General features: G+C 39.7%; 1 protein-coding gene across 5 annotated transcripts in view; it reads right to left on the bottom strand.

Moving 5' to 3' along the window:
• XRCC4 (X-ray repair cross complementing 4) overlaps nt 1-18,527 on the bottom strand; it is a 228,933-nt gene that overhangs the window by 207,947 nt on the left and 2,459 nt on the right. For 3 of the 5 annotated variants that reach the window (XM_064140092.1, XM_064140096.1, XM_064140093.1), the window contains exon 2: nt 1,352-1,501. In XM_064140092.1, coding sequence (XP_063996162.1) covers nt 1,352-1,490 — 139 coding nt within the window. In that variant the 5' untranslated portion in view covers nt 1,491-1,501. Of the gene's footprint in view, nt 1-1,351; nt 1,502-3,209; nt 3,231-15,092; nt 15,180-18,527 lie in introns of those variants that run through there. The other 2 variants (XM_064140094.1, XM_064140095.1) reach the window with 2 other exon arrangements.

The raw sequence follows: 18,527 nt of genomic DNA, 5'->3' as shown, positions 1-18,527 counted from the left end.
ACTTGCATAAGAACCTGATTTCATAGTGGTTGGGGGTGGTATAAATTTGTAAATATTAATTTTAATAAAGAATTTTATAAAAAATCAAAACCGCCTCAAATTAATTTTTCACCTCCCCCTAACAGGGGAGGAATAGAGTAATCCCCTCCACGACACTGCCGTAGGTAGGGACACCTCACACTACAACAGGTCACTCAAAGCCTCGTCTGACTGGCCTAAAACACCTCCAGGGTGTATATGCATATACGTCCATATAGTACAGGAACTCCTAATCAATAGTGAGTTTGACATTTTGAAAGGAATATAGAACAAATTTAAGAGACATATTTTAGTAGACATAATTTAAGTTAGTCTTGTTTCATAGACCTGAAAGAAAAAACAAAAAAGGCACATTAGTGTATGATTCTTTCATACACGAGAACTATATATGCATACATCTACATAGTTTGTCTACCCATACATATATATCTATGTATTCATAGATTCACACACACACACTCCACCTCAGGCTAGTTTGAAACCTTGTCTTAGGAAATGTAGATAAACAAGGTCCACTGGGCAGGGAAAAGAAAAGCACCACATGTCCATCTGTTGTCATACTTCAGAAACAGAATCAGGAAAATAGTTTTGCCTACAATATGCTGTAAAAATATTCTCTCCTCCATTTGAAATATTTTTGCCACTGAAAGATAGGCTTTTGATCAAGTATTTGACACATTTCTAAAGGCATACACAAATCTTTCCTTCTTTCACTAGGCATGAATGAGAGAAGCATGAACATATTAAGAGACCTATTCTCTTACTCAGGTTTCTGAGGTGGGAAAAAAAAAAACCCACAGACTGTTTTTCTTCTTCTGATAATTCATGTCCTGGAAAAAAAAACCAACTTTTTTGTCCTATCTCCTCAACAATTCACCTGATTACCAAATATAGCTACTTTCAATTATTAAGATCTTAGGAAAACATTTAAAAATAATCTGCAATTAAATGCTTCATGAACTATAATTTGTAAATTAAATTTGTGTGACATATTTATTCTATGACTACAACAGACACAAGTGGTACTTCAGTACCACTGCAAGAAACTCCATTCTTGACATAAACCAAAACACTACATATCTATATGCTAAATGAATTAATTTTAGGTTTGACATGCAATCTTCCCAGGTTTGAAAGATGTCTGAACACAACCCAGGAGATAATGAACCTCATCTCCTCTATCACTGGGACGGGGCAACGGTCAGAAAAAAAGTTTTTGATATAAGTTATGGGTCACAGTTTATAAAGTGTTTAAGAACAACAACAAAGAGCAGTAATAAACTAAATAATGTCATTTTCTTTCTTTTATTACCTGTCCCAGTCCATGCACTTTGACCATCACTAAGTACTATGTCAAAGCCAGTGCCTATATCTTTTTCCCATGATACTTGTAGAAAATATGTTGCTCCTGGATCAGAAACTGGATGAATTCTTTTCAAAGTCTTATCCATTTTCCAGGCACCTGTTTGGAAAGTAAGATAATCTTGTTATAGCAAATGGCTTTGAAAACAACAACTCTTGCCTGTCCTCCTCCTCCCCAAAAAAAACCAACCCCAGAAAACAAAAGATAAATGAATATAAGAACTACTAGATTGCTTCCACAACTCACTTCTTTTAGCAGACTGACGATTTTCAAACTGAAAATTGGATTATAGTAATGGAAGTTTAAAGTAACAGTGACAAAAACAAATACATTTGAGTGGTCCCAGACTAAGAAGCTAAGAGTCAGGAAGCCGAGGAACAGAAAATTACAATATATGAGCAGTTTCCCATGGCTATGTTTTTGACTTATTGTCCACTATCACCCAACATACAGCATGTGAAATACAATTCAAAATAATCAATACTCATCTGGAAAACCACCATGTGAAAGCATGCTATTAAGCTTCACTGTAAAGCAGAGATTGTACAGGATGACAGCAGACAAAGAAATTATTTGTAAAAAAAGAATGTTACACAGAACAACATTTATGATGCTACAGTATATTTCTTCCTCAATATCAACGCACTTGGCAATCTGTACTTTGACATAAGATTTTCTAAAGAATGTTGTATACTTATACGTAGTTAATCTGACAACAATGAATCCTCAAAGGACCCAAGAAATGTAAAACTTGACTTGGCCATCTGATCCACGGAATAACAAAGAAACAGCCAGTTCTGAAGTTAAAATTGATACACATTGTTTTTATTGAGAATGCATGACGTTGTCAAACACCAGAATAGTTTCTTCTGGGGTAGTCTTTTCTTTAAATTTACTTTCTTTATAGAAGAATTAAGTGAATGAAAAATAGCATGCACTGATAAAAGCAGTAAAAACTCATTTGAGGCATTTGAACTGTACAATGATACTTGAGACAAGGTTCACAGGATATCAGAGGTTGGAAGAGACCCAAAGAGATCACATCCAATGCCCCTGCCAGAGCAGTACCGTACAATCTAGCTCACGTCACAGAGGGATGCATCCGGATGGGTCTTAAAAATATCCAGAGGAGACTCCACAGCCTCTCTGGGCAGCCTGCCCAGTGTTTCCAGGTTAGGTACTAAAAATTTCTATCACACTTTCTGTCTAAACCATAGCAAAAAGTAATCCCCCTTAGGCTCAGTTCAGGCCCTGAGTGGACTGTTCTTCAAGCAGTAGTAGAGGGAAGCACTTTCTTTTCTCGTGGACACTGACAGACATATCTAGAGATAAATTTAGCTACCACTTGCCTCCTAAAATGATGGCATTTTCAGGTTATGAGGAACAGTTTTAACTGCACTTGACTGCACTACGTCTGACCTTTGCTCAACTCTGCACACTGTAGTCGAAAATGTATTGCCCATGTCCAGACAAGTGCATAGTATCTGAAAGCAATAAAATATAGGAATGTAAGACTCATTTTTAAAGCATAAAGCTGCATTAACAGCTAGATATCAGCTGAATTTGCAATAATGCATTCATTCCAAGGCTAACGATACAAGAAATCAACTACTTCTGGTGGGTAATTACATGACAATACAGATCACCTTGCACTAACAAACAGCATTTCTAAACAATATAAGGAACAACACAAAGTGCCTGCAACAGACAAACTACAGCCTGAACATTTGCTGCAACACATGACAAGGCAGTTCCAGTATTTCTGACTACACATTATATTTCCATCACAAAGTAATCAAACCATTACCTTTATTTCCCCAGCTTAAAGCTTAAGCAGACATAAGCACCATAACATTTCCCTGTTTAGAATAAACTTCCAAAGAGTTCAGTATTCAAAATAATATGGCAGAAGTAAGAGGTGATAAATCATGGACATATAGCTATGCATCATAAATTCTCACTAACAGTAAGAAAAATTACTTTACTAATTTCACCTGTGAATCACCACTGTTTCTATGATTACACATGTCATATTTTGTGTTTCTGTTCACAGAGAGTACACCAGGAACTAAAAATAGTTATTTAAAAGCAATATTGAAAAGCCAGTCTGAGTCAAAGTAATGTGTTCAGTTTCTGTAGTTGAGTAACCAGCCATTTTTAAATGGCTGCCCATTTTATTACAAACAAGACTGTCCACTTATAAACAAGAACAGAAAATTAAATATTTGGGTCATGGCAAATAGGAACAAGGTCTTTCCAATCAGTGCTTATAGAACTAAAGGTATTTTAAAGATTCGTAGTGCACAGACTGCCAGGATATGGGTCAATAAAGAGCTCAAAAAGAAAGAAAGAATTACATATTTAGTATGTCTAAGCACACAGGCATGTATTCTCCTTTGCCTGCCAGATTACCCTTTGCTTCTTGCATGTTCTGGAAAGATCCAGAGTCTCTTATGAAGTATATAAAAGTCCTACTCTTGAAGATGACATTTTCAAAAATATTTTTTCCTTATTTCACTTAAAGATTGTAAAACAGCTGCATACAATGCAGATTGCCATCACACAAGGTCCTGATGCATATATGCAACTGAATAGGTAGGTTTTGTTTGCTGCATTTGATTCTGTATACGGTTAACACTTCAGGAGGAGTAACCCTGAACCTGACCCTAGGGGTCTTGGCCCCTCCCCAGGGGTGGGCCACACTCCAGGTGATGTTTAGCCCACTCCCCCCACTTCCTGGGCTATAAAAGACAGGGGCTTTCTCTTTAGCTCTCTCTTGCTTCGCTCCCTCTCGACACACACACACACACACACACACTGCATACCAGCACACCACGTGGCAGCCACGAGGCAGATCCATACCACCGCACCAGTCGGGTTGTACTTGATCCCTTTTTGTATTTTGCTGTTTTCCTTTCCCTATCCTTTGTAAACTTCCCTACCTCAAATACCTTTTCTAAGTTATTGTTCAACTTTTCCTTTTAACTTCCAGATCGAGTGAGATTGATTTATTTGGGTGTGGTTACCTCTCTCTCTCCCTATATCTAGTCCCTTTCTTTGGGAAAAGGAGGGGGAAGAGGGGAGGGCACTCTACAAATGGTCATTGGGTCTATCAAATTTATTAGAGTCTTTGGGAACTTGCATTTGAACCCAAGACAGATTCTTATCACAAAGTGGAGCAGGCTTCATTGAAAACCACCTGCACCTGAGGCCTTCCTATTAAGAACTGCAGCGCATTTATTATAGAAAGCGAACTGTGGACATACCAGAGAGTTGGATTTTTCACTTAAATGACTATAAAGAGAATGGATTGTGTCAGTGAAAGCGATGGCAAAAGTCACAAAGGAAATGTATATATTTATTTAGAGGCACACTAGCAAGGTCTCTGTGGCCAGAGACTGAATTTTTCTGCTATCATAATACTGTTCTCATGCCTCTATCTTCACACATTTTTAAGTAACGGAACAGCTGAAACTGAAGATCAGTTGAGACATGAGTCTTAAGCGGTCTGTGTGCAAACTGAGAAAACTTCCATACAATTTGTAGTCCTGTGGTAAAACTGACTTCAATAAAAGCAAACACTGAGAAGAGACAGCACAGAAGAATCATAGAACGGTTTAGGTTGGAAGGGACCTCAAAAATCATTCTGTTCCAACCCCCCACCATAGGCAGGGACACCTCCCACTAGAACAGGTCCCTCAAGGCCTCATCCATCTGGCCTTGAACACCTCCAGGGAAAGAGCATCTACAACCTCCCTGGGTAACCTGTTCAAGTGTTTCACCACCCTCACTGTAAAGAACCTCTTCCTAACATCTAGCTTAAATCACCCCTCTTGCGACTTAAACCCATTACTCCTCATCCTGTCATTACAAGACCTTGTAAATAATCCCTCCACAACCTTCCTGTAGGACCCATTCAGATAATGGAAGGCCACTACAAAGTCTTCTTCAGGCTGAAGAGGCCCAGCTCTCTTAGCCTGTCCTCACAGGAGAGGTGCTCCAGCCCGCTGAACATCTTTGTGGCCCTCCTCTGAACTGGCTCTAACCATTCAGTGCCCTTGTGTTGAGGGTTCCAGAACCGCACACAGTACTCTAGGTGGGGTCTGATGAGAGCAGAGTAAAGGGGGAGAATCACCTCCCTTGCCCTGCTGGCAACACTTCTCAATGCAGCCCAGATAATTACAGTGAAAATGAAAATACCTTTTCTCCAAGCTTTTATCTCTCCATTGCACTGGATGACCTTTTGAGTGGAGTATTAGCTATTGCTACATGTTCAGAGACTGCCTCACAAAGCAGAGATGTCTCGCTTGAGATCTCCAACCACTCAACTGTTCAACCCATCAGCACAAGCTTACGGATTCTTGGCTGTACGTAATGGCTGTTGTTTACTTAAGAGGAACAAACCTTATTCATGAAAATTAGTTTGACCTATACAACAAATAAAAAAACCCAACACTGCAACAAAAAAAAACCCACTCCAAAACATATTGCACCTTCCTGTTTTTAAAAACATCCAAACAAAAACCACAACCATCAAACAAAACCACACCCAAATACCTCTTCCACAAATCTCCCAACAGCACAACTCTTCCAGAATTTAGAGTTAATGAATGAACCACACACAGCTAAAGCATCAAAACAGCAAAGAAATCAGCAAAGGAGTTACTGGAGCATTTTGCAAACAGCAATTACCATTAATGAAAGAAAAAATTACAGAAACTAAACTAGACCATATCCCTTATTAATTTACTATAAGGTAGTGCATACATCTCATCCACTCTGAAACTTAATAACATATGTACACCAGTATACTTCCAAAATAAAAAATTCAGGGGCAGGAGTTCAGACATCCTGCTTGAGTACCTGAAGTTAGCCATATGTTCATTGGACTTAAAGGTTAACTTTGTTCAACATGTTTCAAAGATAGCTCACTTTATACTTCAAGAACTGAAATAAACACCCTCCTTATTACTAACCTATCTCAATTCACCTGCCTGTTTACTATATTCTCATCCTCCTGTCAGCTTTTCACATGCCAAGCATACTTCACAGCTCAAGTAAAAGGTAAATTTCCACCCCAGAGCTTTTGTTGGAGGAAATGCTGCACACAGCCAAAATCTGAGGGGCACTCAAAGAGCGATTTGTTCAAGATTCTCGAGCTTTCCCTGCTCAAATTCACACACACAGAGTACTCCTACTTTATAAATCTTTGCTTGCCTAGCAATTAGTAGTCTCTCCCAGACTGCATAAAACTCCTAACACACCTCCAAGAAATCTGACTGAATTTACATTGCCCCAGGAGAAGATGCAATGTCCTGCATTTGGGTTGGGCCAATCCCAGGCAAGCGTACAAGCAGGGTGTAGAGTGAATTGAGAGTAGCTTCAAAGAAAGACTTAGGTGTATTGATCAATGAGAAACTCAACATGAACCGGTAGTGCACTCATGAAGCCAGAAGGCAAATTGTATCCTAGGCTGCACTAAGAGGAATGTGGTCAGCAGGTCAAGAGAGGCGATTCTGTCCCTTTACTCTGCTCTTGTCACAGCTCAGCTCAAATACTGTGTTCAGTTCTGGGGACACCAGAACAAGAAGGACACAGAACTGTTGGAGCAAGTCCAGAGGAGGGCCACAAAGATGATCCAAGAGCTGGAACACCTCTGCTATGAAGATAGGCTGAGGGAGATGGGGTTGTTAAGCCTAGAAATCCCAGGGAAGCACCTTAGAGCTGCCTTCCAATATTCAGAGGGATACTACAGGAAGGCTGGAGAGTGACTTTTCATGAGGGTGTCCAGCAGTAGGACAAAGGGGAATGGTTTTCAGCGGAGGGATATTAGGTTTAGACTGGATATCAGAAAGAAGCTCCTCAGGACAACAATGGTGAGACAGGAATAGGCTGCCTAAGGAGGTTGTAGATGTCTCCTCCACAGGGGCGTTCAAGGACAGGTTGGATAAGGCCTTGAGCAGCTGTATCTAGTTGAGAGGCATTCCTGTCCATGGCAGAGAGGTTGGAGTACAGGATATCCAAGGCCCCCTTCCAACCAAAGCTATTCAATGATTCTGTAATATACACAAATTGGAAAACTACTATAGCATAAGGGCTGTAAGGTTTCCCGTCGTTACTGTTCACATCATTCTCTCCTAAACCTCAAATATAGATCCTGAAAGTGGAAAAAAACCAAAAACTTTTAAATGTTGATTTCAATCTAGTATCTAAATAATACTTTGAAAGGTCAGTTATTCAACAGGATAACTCACTGTAATAACCAAAATATGCATATACTTAAGCAAAATTCCAGCCAACAGTCCTGCATGTGCTTGGCTAAGAATTTACCTTTACACATTCAAAAAGTAGTCCTACCAGAAACACTAGCAAAATTTTTAAGCGACTGCCAAACCATTTCTTTGTTGTGGCTATTGTCTCAAACAATCCATTAACACTACACCTACAACTGAAGCATAAAGAGTCACAGCTGGTTTAAGTACTCTGAGCCAGACACTTAGCCAGAACAAAATAAGTGTGGGTGTACTGACAAAAGGCTTTGAAAAATACATGTCAACATGGGACCTGCATTTCCATAGCACCAGTCACACAAGCACACAACTCCACTAAGTTATAATTTCATTATGAAAGAGCTAGAAATATAAAGCATGAAGGCGAGCTGAAACTAAGAGTTGGTCTCATTGTGGCACCTTTGGATGGAAACATAGGACACAGGTAAAAACTGTATTAATGCTCAAAATGGTTTAATCAGCCACCTGAATTTTGGCACTCTCACTAGTTAACAGTCCAGTAACTGCTGAAGCTTACTTTAAAAAGTCACTGAATAAAACCAGGCTGCTTTTACAGCTATCCAACAAACTAAATTACTGAAATCAGACTCTCACTATTGCAGTTTGAAAAGCACCTCTGAGACTATCAGACCAGAGTAGTATCTTTAAGTGCAGCTCAATATTCAGCAACACTGTCTCTGTAGGCTCTTTCCATTCACTAGCTTAATAAAATAGGAGCGGTCGGGACTTTCTTCCTCTCTCAATTACGATAAAGAAAAGCGGCAGAGAAACTGATTGATTAGGGCTGTAAGAAAGCCAGCACTTTTCTCCTTAAGGGCATAGGAGGTCACACTACATACCAGCACCTCACCATATTAGAGCCAAGGATCTGAGACAAGCTTGCAGGTGGGAATAGTTGAGTCCCACCCCAAATTTGTAAATCAGAGGCTTTATTGAGGTCTTCCAACAGTTGAGGATTGAGCTGTTTATCTTTAACACTTTGTCCCTTTGGTCTTTGGCTTCTATGACCTATATTAGGCAATGTTTCTTTCTGAGGAGAAATCAGCTGTTGGCTGGTGTGCAATTGACTGGAGTCTACTTTCTGAACAAACAGCATACACAGTTGCTTCTGAATAAACAAGACATTTTTAAAATAGGTTTACAAAGAATTTTATATGTTGTTTTGGATAGCACCAAGCATAGACCCAAAGCCAAATCTTTTAGGCTGCTCCAACACAGCATCATTGATAATATTTGAACTTCAGCCCTTTATTTTTCTCCATGCAGACCAATGGCTTTGTTTCAAACTGCTTTGGCTGCAGGTGTTCCAAACTTCAGCAGCTATGCACGGATGGCTACTCAGAGATCAGAAAGAGCTACTCTGTCTTTCTAATGGAGCAATTAACTTAAGTGCTTTCTTGCTGAGCAAAATAGGGGGCTATCTACAGTTGAGTTCAGAATAGCAGACCAGCACGTACAGCACGCTGCTATTAAGTCTGCAATTTGATCCCTACTGTCATTGGCTTGACCACAACATAGCCTACAGATCGGGATCTAATAATGAGAAGAAAACGAACAGTTAAACTATAGTCGGAGAATAGGCACTACTCAAGAGATCCTGTATGTACTTGCAAGTGGACTACTGGAGATTTAAAACAGTTAAGAACAACACAGATTGCTTTTAAAGCAACCTAGCTAATACCACATTTCCTAACAAAATAAAATAAGGCACTATCTGTATTTATGAACATTTCTAGAGGTACATTTCATACACATTTATATTCTCTCAAATTAATTTAAAATTCCATTAACTCCACTTCAAGAGGAAAAGCATTAAAATATCTGACAAAAACTTCAGCTATGATATAGTTATTCTAAGAACTACTATCAACCTAAAAAGGTGGGTTTTTTTTTTCTATTTGAGAACATGATTGAAAAAAAGCAACCAAACCTGAAGAAAACAACACAACATTCTTTCTACTGCGTCTCAAAATAAGTGACTCATTCATTTGGTCACAATATTTGTTTGACATCAAAGAAAGATTCAACAATAATCATCAGTGTTAAAGATGAATCTGAATAGCAGAGACAAAAATGTTGAAACAGATTCATTTCTTAATGCAACTTAGGCATATAAGACATTTTTCTATTACATGCAACCCAGATTTCATCTAGTTTTTCTTTTATTTGACTTTATTCTATATTAAAAGCACAAGGATCACAATTTTCTCAAAAATGGAACTTTGTTTTGTAGATAAAGGAAACAAGCAAAACAAAATTGGCATTGGCTATGAAGAAGTGACTGAATGAATTCATAAATTTGTGTAGCTGGGTGAATGGCACATTTTAAACATTCAGTCCAGCACAACAACATTGGAGCAAAAGACTGACTCCAACATATCTGTACTCGGTAGTCCTCATGGACCTAACTGCAGAAGCAAGACTCACATGGCTAACATTTGTACTTTTTGCTTCCCATTGTTTTATGGCAGCCACAAAACGATTGGAAACATACACATACTTTTTCAGGACAAAAAAAGCAGTCATAAGCCTGTCAGACATCATGGACCAATAGGATATGCAAGATTTGCACAAAAGATCTGGAATCTACAATAAAGAACAGCCATGTCAGACATATTTACTACAGTCACCAGCTGAAAAATGAGGAGAAACAGCAGACAGTCAACAACCTTTTTAGTAGGAATCTTACTAACAAGCTTTGATCTTAATTGTAGCCTGAAGGCAAAGCCCACCCTGGTGTCTTTCATCCTCTGGAAGTCTCAGACCTAACCCATTACCAACTCAAGAAATCCAGGCTTGCCAAGCTTACTTATAAGCATCTATATTAGGAGATATGTTAAGGTATAACAAGATTTAACAAACAAACAAACAAACAAACAAACCCCAAACAACCCAAGCCTTCATATATTAAAAAACTCAGATGAGCAATTATACTACTAAATAAGTAAGGGAGTATGTGGATAAATTTGCTAAAGGGAAAAATGGACAAATCTTTCTTTTTCAACCTTTTCTATGAATTCTTCTCAACATTAACAGTTCAGTGTGTGCATGCTGTCAAATCCTCATTTTCTAAAATCTATGTCAGAAAAATCCTATGGTTTCTCCAGATAAACCAGGATACAGTAACTGAATGTTATGAACTGATCAAGGATCAAAGAGGATGACCGGAATAGCTTCAAGTGGCCAGATCCAGGATGCAAAGTAAACAGGTGTGCCTAAGAGACACAGACTCACTACCTTAGTTACCTCTGTGAGATAACAAGTCCCAGCAAATATTTCAACTCTTCTTTGGCAGTAGTTGGGGCATGTAGCCGCCCATGTTTTGCCTTCCTTTGGAAACTGCAACATTAGACTATTTATTAAGAAATAGAATGCACTTTCTCATTAAAAAAAAAAAAAAAAAAAAAATCCCCATAATTTCTCTGGAAAACCATCACTAAAATAACTACATTTTGCAGAAAAACAAATCTGTACAACTTTTAAGCCACATGCAATCAGTAAGAACCAAGATTCTGGAATTGATAGTATCAGTCACATTTCCAAAACTGTCACTGCAGTTTTCAGGAGCTTGTTACACATTTCAGTATGCGAAGTTGATGAATGTAAAAACAGAAGGGAAAAAAAAAAAAGGGGGGGGGGGGGGAAGCAACATGTTTTAACCACCCTTCACCCATCCAAAAACGCTAAGATACATATGTCTTTTTGATGTCTATTTGGATAACACAGCAGTCTGGTTGAGGTATCATCTGTTTTCCAAAACACTGCTTTCTTTAGGATTAAGTATTATAAGAATATTCAACACAAATCTGTTGTACAGATTTCCTTTGTTTTCTATTATTTAGTCACTATATAGACCCGTTCAGTGTTACACATCTCCATAAATGTTTGACTTAATGTCACTGAGCAATGGCATCCACTAAACAGTCTGCCCTTTTAAAAAAAAGAAATAAAGTCAAATAAATTAATTACTATTGAACCCACAATAGCTCCATGGGGAAGGGTAACAAATCTGAAAAAAAGATGAAACAAAGAAATCAGTGTCAGCTAGATACGGATGGTTGCAATTACACAGGTAGAATTTCTGAAGAGTTTTTTGAAAATTTGAGCACAACAGCCTATAAAACAAGTTTCACCAAATGTAGTCATTTTGGTGGGACAAGGGCAGGTTGTCGTGGTAGGCCTGATAGGCCAAAATAGGCTTACACATGCCCTGGCCTTCCTAGGCATATTTTTCTGTTCCTTCTCTTTTGGGGAGAAGTAACCACTGGAAAGAGGACAAAGAAGATGGAGCCACTGAGTCTAAGGACTCTGGCTTGTCCAGGCTTGTTTACATCCAGTGGTAAACAAGGTACACAAACTTAGCTTGTGCCTGCCCTGTGCAAGGCCTATGGTTTTCTCAAATTTGAGTAAGCAAGCCTATGGTTTCAGCTAATATGGTCAAGCTTGGCCAACTGCCATTCTAATTGGCTATTCCATGTCCAAAAGCCCATTAGTCTTGGGTTGCATTGATGAAAAGAGTTGAGCAGGTAACACAAAGTGCTCTGACATGACATCAGACCAGCACGAATAGTAATAACAAAAAAATATGCCTGGAATCCAAATTGCTTTATTGTGCTAAACAGTTCTCATGGCATCTTCTTTGAAGAAAATTCCTGCATTACTCTGTCTTCACTTAACAAAAGTTTTATTATGTTTTCCTTTCCATTTGCTATTTATATTTGATAGAATAAGTAATAGTGATCTCTCTGAAAACAAGAGATCTCACACTACTTCATCATACTAATTTAACATTGTAATTCATTTTGTTTCCTCTTGTTCCTCACAGAAAAATATTTCACAAGATATTTACAATGTATGGTGATATTCCCTTTCAATGAACTTAAATTTCAGTTTTGCAGCACTTTATTCAGTTATGTTTCTCATTTTGCATTTAAAATTAATTGCTTCTTTGATGGATTAGGGTGAGCAATTAGAGCTTGCAGATAAGGAAAAAAAAAGACATCTATCCATATTCATCTGTACTGAACACTGATCTCAGTTATTTCCACAGATAGGCACAGATTCAGCTTTCGTTCTGTGATCTGTCTTGAATGCCAAGCCACAAGAGTTAATGTATCAGATAACATGACAGGTATGTATACCTAGGATTATATGATTCTGGTGCCCCATGGTATAGCACCTTCAAATGACACAAGAAACCCACAGAAGCCAGGCACCAGTTTAGTTTACCCCACAGGACAAGTCTCACAATCACATCAAACTCCAAGCAAACAAGCAGTCTGGTTTGGCAAAAAAACAAATCAAATCACACTACACCATTAAAAAAAAAAACCACAACACACACAATAAAATAAATATGGGCACGTTTTCCTTACAGAGACAGCAAATTCAGCGGCCACTGCACCCTAAGCTTGTGCTTAGTCAGCAGGTCTACTAACCACACTTAGAAAAGAAACAGGACATTTAAAGTTTCACAAGAGTCACATGTACATTTTACATCTTCAACTCTATACAGAAAAATAAGGTTTTTCAATACATACCACCTTACTGCTTAAAGTTGTTTATGTAACTCTTTCATGTGGTGATTTTTTTTTCTTACTATGGGCTAGGTGAAAAAAAAACAAATACAATAAAAACCCCCAAAAACCCCCAAACCACCAAAACAAAACAAAAAACCACAAAACACCACAACCTTACTCTCAAAAACTAAGTCCTTGCCCAAGACTCTTCATGCCAAGCAGGAGGTCTACTTAAAGAAGCTAGCTTTTCAATATTAGTTTTCCTTCACAACTACCACAGAATGCTAGCTTGCACTATAGAGAAAAGACATTTGCAGACTAATATGTGGACACAGCAGGGGCATACCAGTGAAAAAATGACCCTGGGACTTGAAATGAGAGGGCAATTAGGTACTTATTAGCAAAACGTAGCACGAAAGTGCTTTGATATCGCACTAGTTAGATGAGTTTTGAGATTTTTAAAGTGTAATTATTACAAGGTAAATATGTGAAACATCAGTCTAGATGCCCCAAAAGAATTCTTATAAGACTAAGTCACTGCTTTCCCAGGTAAACTGAATTAGTTCTTATGGAGTAATGACACAAAAATGATGAGGGTGGGGGCAGAAATGAAAAATAAGCAAAAAATGTTTTAAAAATAAGTCTCGGTTCTTAAGATATAAAATATAAATAAATGTCTTATATCTAAGTAAGTATTTGGCTCCACTGCACAGTAGGTCACACTTCACCCTCTGTCGTGGAGTGGATTTCTCTATTCCTCCCCTGTTAGGGGGAGGTGAGAAATTAATTTGAGGTGGTTTTGATTTTTTATAAAAGTATTTATTAAAATTAATATTTACAAATTTATACCACCCCCAACCACTACAAAATCAAGTTCATTTGCAAAGTTATGAAAATACCTTTGGGATATATTTACAGGGATTGATTATTAAATGTAAATATCAAATTATTAACAATTATAGACAGAGAGAAAAATTTCTTAGGCTTAATGCCTCTTAACAACTCTAGTGTTTGCCCAGTAGGGGCTGAAGCTATGTGTGCTCTTCAGTCCCTTCCAATCCCTACCCATTCTGTGATTCTATTCTGACACAGCTCAAGTCAGCAGAGAGACTAAGCATGAACTAGCACAAACTCCTATCTCTGAGTGCAAACATTTTCATTTCATGAATTGTTTAATGGCATTTTACAATAATTTTCTAAACTGGACTCTCTGTTATTTAGTGAATTTAGTTCAGACCGTAATGTAAATATGCCTGCACATTATTTTACATGTTCCCCATCATAACAGCAAGGTCTATTTATTTTTTTGCCAAATATAACAGTGAAGAAATCACAGCTGCATCCCGTTAACCTTGAAGACATAAATAATGGTTTGAGAGATTGAAAGTCTCACCCTAAAGTCCTGTCTTCCACTTCTTTTCCAGCATGTAAGATGCTTTTTAATTTGGGGCTCTTGAGATCTAACCTAATCACTTAAAAAAATCCCCATCTATTGCTAAGCCACAGGTGATAAGAGGTAGGGATTAAAATTTCTCATCTGTAAGTGGCACTGAAAGATAGCAAGGACCTCAGAAAGGGGCACTGAGACGAAACAGCAGTGATCCTGTAAAGCCTCACTGCACAGAAATAAGCATGTAATATGCAATATAACAGTGCCAACAGGTGGATAATAAACCATTTAAAATTACCTCATCCATATGGAAATCAAAGGGTTTTGGTCAAAGCAGACCACTCTAAGCTACCCATCAGTCTTGCAAACCTACTGGCAAAAGAAACCAGCAGCAATAACACTAGGATTGTGTATGTCAGGGCAGGGGCTAAGGTCACTTGTGTCTAGGACCTTTCAAAAATGGTGGAAGCATGGCACAGCAATAACTTTACCTAGCTCTTTAACTGCTCACATATGCATCCCATTGGGGCCCATAAGTTTGCAGGTGCCCAGCTTGTCTAGGTGACCTCTAATCCAGTCCTTCTTGATAAAGGGAGTCTTTCTTCCTCAAGGCTTTCCCTCTTCTCTCCAGGGACTGAGATCCATTACCATGTGATCTGACACATAAGAATATAAACTCAGTCATTTCAGACTATAAACTCAGTACCTTCTATATCCCACATCAAGTATAGCTGGCATATTCATTCCTCAGTCTCTGAAGACTCTAATCAAATCCCATAAAACAAAACCCTACAAAACTGACAGTTTCATCATACTGATAGAGGACAGCAACTTATGTGAAATCTGCCATAAAAGGCAGAAATTTTAAAGTATAGGAATTCTTACTGTTACATGAACATTCATTACCATGCATCACCAAACACTGAACTTCTATAAAACATATGGTTACATTACTGTAACCATAGCACCTCTGATGTGAAAATAGAGGAATTCCTGCTCAGAATAGCTGCAGCCTCTGAGATTTTTGCAGCTGCTCTGCTTCATCCCACTAGAGTGAATGCAAAGTACTTTCAGTAGGCAAGAGAATGAGGCAGGAAACAGAGAGGTCTACTTAAATGTAGAGAACTTTTTGCAAAAGCACATTAGCAAACAAGATGGTCATGTTCTAATGCCTTTGCCAGCATATAGAACATTACCTACTCATTGTGTTTTCTTGAATAATGCATATCCCTCATGTTCCATCACCTCCTTATTCCAGTGGGAGACTTAAACAAATTTGTAGCTGTAGCACCTATGCAAAGAAGTTTTTATGCATTCATGCTTGTAGTTGAAGATACTAGGAACAACAGAAGAAGACATGATGTAAAAGCCCCAAAAAATCAGCATTATCAGCTTTTGCCCAATCATGTAAACTAGCAAAACTAAAAAAAAACACCACTTTTTTCACTCATATATGCACATTTGTTATGCACAAAAACTTATTTATACAGATGTACTGTGTCCAGTTCTGGGCCCCTCAATTCAAGAAAGATGTTGAGGTGCTGGAGCATGTCCAGAGAAGGGCAACGAAGCTGGTGAGGGGCCTGGAACACAAATCCTATGAGGAGAGGTTGAGGGAGCTGGGCCTGTTTACCCTGGAGAAGAGGAGGCTCAGGGGTGATCTTATTACTGCCTACAACTACCTGAAGGGGCATTGTAGCCAGGTGGGGGTTGGCCTCTTCTCCCAGGTAACCAGCAATAGAACAATGGGACACAGTCTCAAGTTGTGCCAGGGTAGGTCTAGGCTGGATGTTAGGAAGAAGTTCTTCACAGAGAGAGTGATTTCCCATTGGAATGGGCTGCCCAGGGAGGTGGTGGAGGCACCGTCCCTGGGGGTCTTCAAGAAAAGACTGGATGAGGCACTCAGTGCCATGGTCTAGTTGACTGGCTAGGGCTGGGTGATAGGTTGGACTCGATGATCTTGGAGGTCTCTTCCAACCTGGTTGATTCTATGATTCTATGATTCTATGTGGCAGTTATGTCAGTGACCCATTGGTAATATTTTTTAACAATCTCCTCCAACCTTCCTACTTCCTTATGAGTGCTGAGACACAGGGAAGCTAAACAGCTAGCCTCCTAGCTCCCCACAAGCAACTGATAGTGTTTTGCTGCAATTCTTCCTGAATTTGAAAATAACCTAGAAGCTTAATCTCTGAAGCCACATCTTTTTCCTTGGCATGCTCCTCTGCTTAAACACTCAACAGTATGCAATCTTTTCATAAATCATACTATTAAAAGCATTTATTTACTAAACCTCCTTTACAAAAAAATCAAAAAATTGAAAACCAGCATTTAATATATGGCTTTATTTTACTTGACAATTACTCTATGGATCAATATAACTGTTTAAACACATTTATTTTGATATTTCAGTTGACAGGAATACATAGAATTATAAAATCAACCAGGTTGGAAGAGACCTCCAACATCATCCAGTCCAATCTAGTACCCAGCCCTATCCAGTCAACTAGACCATGGCACTAAGTGCCTCATCCAGGCTTTTCTTGAACACCTCCAGGTACCACCACCTCCCTGGGCAGCCCATTACAAAGGGAAATCACTCTCTCTGGGAAGAACTTCCTCCTAACATCCAGCCTATACTTGTCCCGGCACAACTTGAGACTGTGTCCCCTTGTTCTGTTGCTGGTTGCCGGGGAGAAGAGGCCAACCCCACCTGGCTACAACCTCCCTTCAGGTAGTTGTAGACAGCAATGAGGTCACCCCTGAGCCTCGTCTTCTCCAGGCTAAACAATCCCAGCTCCCTCAGCCTCTCCTCAGAGGCTTTGTGTTCCAGGTCCCTCACCAGCTTTGTCGTCCTTCTCTGGACATGTTCCAGCATCTCAACATCTCTCTTGAATTGAGGATCCCAGAACTGGACACAGTACTCAAGGTGTGGCCTGACCAGTGCTGAGTACAGGGGAAGAATAACCTCCCTTGTCCTACTGGCTACATTGTTCCTGATGCAGGCCAGGATGCCATTGGCTCTCTTGGCCACCTGGGCACACTGCTGCCTCATCTTCAGCTTACTATCTATCAGTACCCCCAGGTCTCTTTCTGCCTGGCTGCTCTCCAGCCACTCTGTCCCCAGCCTATAGCGCTGCTTGAGGCTGATGTGGCCAAAATGCGGAACCCTGCACTTGGCCTTGTTAAATCTCATCCCATTGGCCTCTGCCCACCCATCCAGCCTGTCCAGGTCCCTCTGCAGGGCTCTCCTATTTCCAACAGATCCACACCTGCTCCTAGCTTGGTGTCATCTGCAAATTATTGATGCTGGACTCAATCCCCTCGTCCAGGTCATCAATAAAGATAGTGAACAGGACTGGGCCCAGCACTGATCCTTGGGGAACACCACTAGTGACTGGCTGCCAACTGCATGTGGCACCATTCACCACCACTCTCTGGGCTCTGCCATCCAGCCAGTTGTTGACCCAACACAGAGCGAATCTGTCCAAGCCATAAGCTGCCAGCTTGGCTAGGAGCTTCTTGTGGCAGACAGTGTCAAAGGCTTTGCTGAAGTCCAAGTAGACTACATCCACAGCCTGCCCCACATTCACCAGGCAGGTAACCTGATCATAAAAGGAGATCAGGTTGGTGAGACAGGACCTGCTCTTCCTAAACCTGTGCTAGCTGGGCCTGATCCCTTGGCCATCCTGTAGGTGGTTTGTGATGGCACCCAAGATTACCTGTTCCATGACCACTGAGGTCAGGCTCACAGGTCTGTAGTTTTCTGGGTCCTCCTTACGACCCTTCTTGTGAATGGGTATCACATTGGCCAGCTTCCAGTCTTCAGGGACCTCTCCAGTGAGCCAGTACTGCTGATAAATGATGGAGAGTGGCTTGGCCAGCTCAGCTGCCAGCTCTCTCAGCACCCTAGGGTGGATCCCATC

Source organism: Pogoniulus pusillus, chromosome Z (assembly GCF_015220805.1).
Source record: "Pogoniulus pusillus isolate bPogPus1 chromosome Z, bPogPus1.pri, whole genome shotgun sequence".
NCBI classification, from domain to species: Eukaryota; Metazoa; Chordata; class Aves; order Piciformes; family Lybiidae; genus Pogoniulus; species Pogoniulus pusillus.
Note: the sequence above shows the minus strand (reverse complement) of the source record. Positions and strands in the feature narration are given on the sequence as shown.